Here is a 3929-nt window from a genome sequence, read left to right as displayed (position 1 = left end):
ACATATTTAACAGATTAAAAAAAAACACTTTAAGCTTAAAAAAAAAACCAAAAATGTTAATTACAGCCAAACCTTGCTTAGAAGAACTCTCGACTACAAAACAAACACTTCAGACATGTAATTGGTTGGTCCCACCACACTCGCTTGTTCCCACAAGATTGTTACGCAGAATCGCTGGGGTTTCGCTTGCCGTCCGCATTGGTCCGGGTGAGTTCTTGCCCTCAAGGTTGGTCCGTCTCCCACATTGCAATAGACCCTGAAAGTCTCCAAAGTCTTTTCCTTCCCCCCTCCCCCCCAACCCCGTTTTGCACTTGTCAGCTTCCACGATGAGCAAGTTCAGTCCTCACAGAGGAGTCGAATGGTTCTGTCCTTCATTTATTCAAAAGGAATCACCAGTTCTTTTTATTATCTTTTTCTTTTTTTTTTTTTAATTTTATTAATTAAAGAAAAATAGAGCTCTGTCCTTTTGGAGAGTTTCAAAGCAAGGGGACACCCAGTCGCAACGAGCAGAGTTCCCAGCGGCTCAGGAGGCACTTGGGAAACAATCGCGGCACTCCACGCTCTTCCTCTTCGTTCCTTCATTAGTGCATACGTCAGGGAAGCCCCGGGGGGGCTCCACTCATCCTTTTTAAGGCCTCGTCAGGGTTGTGTAGACCGGCTGGTCCCAGTTAGCAGTGGGGCTGTGGGCCGGCGGGATGGACAAGCCATTGAGGATGGGCGTCGCATAGGGACGCCGTGAGGAGTGGAAGTAGGGGTACTGGTAGATGCTGGAGGGGTAACCGGGATAGGGGTTGTAGTAGTTGGAGCTCTGCAGGTCCGTGTAGTCGCACTGGGAGCTGGAGAAGGAAGCGGCGGCTGTGGCGGTGGAGGCGGTGGTGGCACAGGCCTGGGTGCTGTAAGAGCCGTAGTCAGAGTGTGCGGGGGAGCCGTGGGACTGGTCGCTGTAGTGGCTGGGGCTCAGCTGCTCCGTTTTGATGTGCGGCCTTTGCTGGCCTGAATCAGCCGATGATGGTGACGCTGAGGCCGGGCTCTTGTGAGTCCACACCTGGCCAGCCCCACCAGCACCCGCTGCCGAGTGAGAGTAGGACGTGTTATAGGAGCCGGCAGCGGGGCCGTGGTCGGCTGGCATGGCAGCGTGGCCATTGAGCGGCAGGTACTGGTCGAACTCGTGCACATCGAAGGTCTCCATGTTGTTGATGACCTCGCTGCTCAGCTCCGAGATGTCCACGTTGCTGAAGTCGATGTTCTGGCGGCCGCTCTCCACGAGGCGGCGGCCCTCGTGCTTCAGCTCCTGCTTGCTGCCGTGGTGCAGGTCGGTTTTGGGGGTGGTGGGCGGCGTGGGCGGCCCATGGGGCTGGCCTGGGGGACAAAGGGAGAGGAAAGTTTTAAGCAGAGCAGACACAAGACATCTCTCAAGTGAGGCTGACAATCACGTTTCTCCCTTTCCATATTGCAAAAGGGGGAATTTTAAAATAAAGCCCCATGTTGGAGGTGGCTGAGGTCCCCGTGATGTCCTCAAGCCGCGGTACAATGCTCACAAAGTCAATGGTTCACAGTGGGAAGGGCAACCCAAGGAGCACCGCACCCATGCAGGGTCACACTCTGGGAACCCCTACAGCAGAAGGACCCCTCTATACAGGTAGCCTGAGTCCAGCCCAGCTCCCCCAAAGCAGAGATGCTGTTCCAGCCATGTGGGAAGGGGCCAGGTCCCAGCCAGGCTGGGCAAGAGCGCGGACACGCCTGCAGCCGCAGGACATTCGCAATCCTCCTGGAATCTGTCAACACGCACACTGTGCCAATTCACAGCACTGCAAAGAGCAGGGAGCTTCAGGGGGCACTGCTCCCCAAGACGCCTTTCAGGTGACCAGTGCTTTGTTAACCCGTATTAGCTCGCAACTAATTCCCCTCTCCGACATAAAACTAGTTCTTTTTGCACTCCAGACAGTTGCATTTAGTAACTAAATGCATGGCCATGCCCACAACCTGATGCAAACCCTCATCTCTCAGAACAATGGCTCTGCTTTCGGATGGCCCCAATCCCACACCGCTCAGGCTCTGAAGGCGCTGACAAGCTTGTGCCCACCGGAGGGTTCAAGCTGCAAACCAGCACTCCCACACAGCAGTTCTCAGCCCCCCCAGGACCCTTTACCTGCGTGTTCACCGTGGTGGTGGCCGTCGGCCATGCCCCCCAGCCCGCTGTCAGCCTTGTAGATCTGGGTGCTGGCATGGTGGCTGAGCTCGGCCCCCGAGTCGGAGTCACTCTGCCCAGCTTTCACGCTTTTCCTCCTCCGGGGCTGGTATTTATAATCCGGGTGATCCTTTTTGTGCTGGACCCTGAGCCGCTCTGCTTCTTCCACAAAGGGACGTTTCTCATTTTCGCTTAACAAACTGATTTGAGATTGATTTTTTTTTTTAAATAAGAAGGGAAAAAAAAAGAAAAATCCAAAATTAATGTCTTTTCTTTAGAAGTTTTCTGTTTATTTTCAGACTCAGATCCCCACTGCACTGACCAAAGAGTTCATTACGAGTTTGCCGTAACACCAAAAAAAGCAAAGCCCTATTGCAAAGATGTGCTAAAATATCAGCTACAGAGGCACAAAATAGCAGATCCTTACCAATACCTATAACTGGGCAAAGCACCCCCTCCAAAATCTCATTTAAAATGCCACTTTTCATCCCTTTGCCAAATATAATTCCCACGGTCACCCTACAAATGCCGCCCCATCACAACCCACAGTGCTGCCCACGTCCAGCTTTGTGTGGGGCTTACAAAGAAATCCCAAAGGCAAAGCAATGGGATACTCTCTTAAATCCTTCCCCTGCCCCGACGTTGCTTTGCACACTGCTGAGGAGCCCGAGCAGGCAGCGGCAGTGCAGGTTTGGTGCGGCTGCAGCATGCAGCCCAGCAAAAGAAAGTTCGCATCAGCAGTAGAAGCACTGCTGATAGAGGGAGAAGTAAGAAAAGGAGTGAAATTAGTGCTAAAAATCGGCTCGTTCGGTTTCCTAGGTTGTTAGGCAGTAAGAAAGCCAGCCAGAAGAAAAGGTGAATTAGAAAAAAAACCACATCGTAAAAGAAGCAGTAAGAAAATAAGCGGCGTTTCTCGGGAACGTAGGGAGCACTGGAAAGGAACGAGCAGGGGCTGAGGAGCCCGGAGTGAACCGAGAGCCCCTCCGTGGGCAAAGACGGACGGGGAAAAAGCAGATAAAAGAAAAGGTTAAAGAGAAAGGGGAAAAAGTAATACGAAAGAAGCGTCGGGATAGATGCGGAGCTGCGCGAACGGGAACGAAGCCCCGGGACGAGCCGGGCAGCGCGGCGATGCGCGGTGCGGACTCACCGCCACAGCTTGCCCAGCGTCTTGCTGAGCTCGGCGTTGTGCAGGTGCGGGTACTGGTCGGCCAGCTTCCTGCGGGCGGCCTGCGCCCACACCATGAAGGCGTTCATGGGCCGCTTGACGTGCGGCTTCGCCTTGAGCGACCCGTTGCCGCGCACGGGCATGGGCACCAGGCTCCAGTCGTAGCCCTTCAGCACCTGCGAGACGGCGTCGCGGATGCAGGCGGGGAAGCGCTCGTCCACCTCGGCCGCATCCACCTTAGCGCCCAGCGGGGCGGCACCGGGGGGGCGCGGGGCGGGGGCTGGGGGGCAGCCCAGGCCCTCGGAGCCGGCGGGGGACAGCGGGGAGTCGGAGTCCGAGTCCACGTGGGACATGGAGCTGGTGGTGCCCGCGGGGCTGCACGGAGCCTCCAGCGCTTTGTCGTGCTCCTCGGTCATGTTGAGCATCGGTGGCCGCGGGTGGAGAGGGGATGGGGAAAAGGATGGGGGAGGCGAGAAGGGGATGCGGGGCTGAGCCGCCCCGAGCGGAGCGGCGGTGCCGTGCAGCCCTCCGCAGGCTCCCAAATGGCGAGGAAGAAGGAAAAAAAAAAAAAAACAA

The 3929-nt window shown here is 55.6% G+C and overlaps 1 protein-coding gene across 1 annotated transcript; it reads right to left on the bottom strand.

Annotated features, from left to right (window-relative positions):
- Window positions 1-440: 440 nt before the first annotated feature.
- Window positions 441-3929, bottom strand: SOX8 (SRY-box transcription factor 8). The gene is made up of 3 exons (XM_065732797.1): window positions 3336-3929; window positions 2150-2388; window positions 441-1359 (listed from the first exon to the last, which is right to left on the bottom strand). Exons 1-3 carry the CDS (start codon window positions 3776-3778, stop codon window positions 629-631), a joined length of 1413 nt encoding a protein of 470 aa, XP_065588869.1. The 5' UTR covers window positions 3779-3929; the 3' UTR covers window positions 441-628.

Source organism: Cyrtonyx montezumae, unplaced genomic scaffold, assembly GCF_038088225.1.
Source record: "Cyrtonyx montezumae isolate F1298 unplaced genomic scaffold, pur_monq_1.0 scaffold_16, whole genome shotgun sequence".
Taxonomy (NCBI): domain Eukaryota; kingdom Metazoa; phylum Chordata; class Aves; order Galliformes; family Odontophoridae; genus Cyrtonyx; species Cyrtonyx montezumae.
The sequence above is the reverse complement of the archived record's forward strand: the minus strand, read 5'-3'. Positions and strand labels throughout refer to the sequence as shown.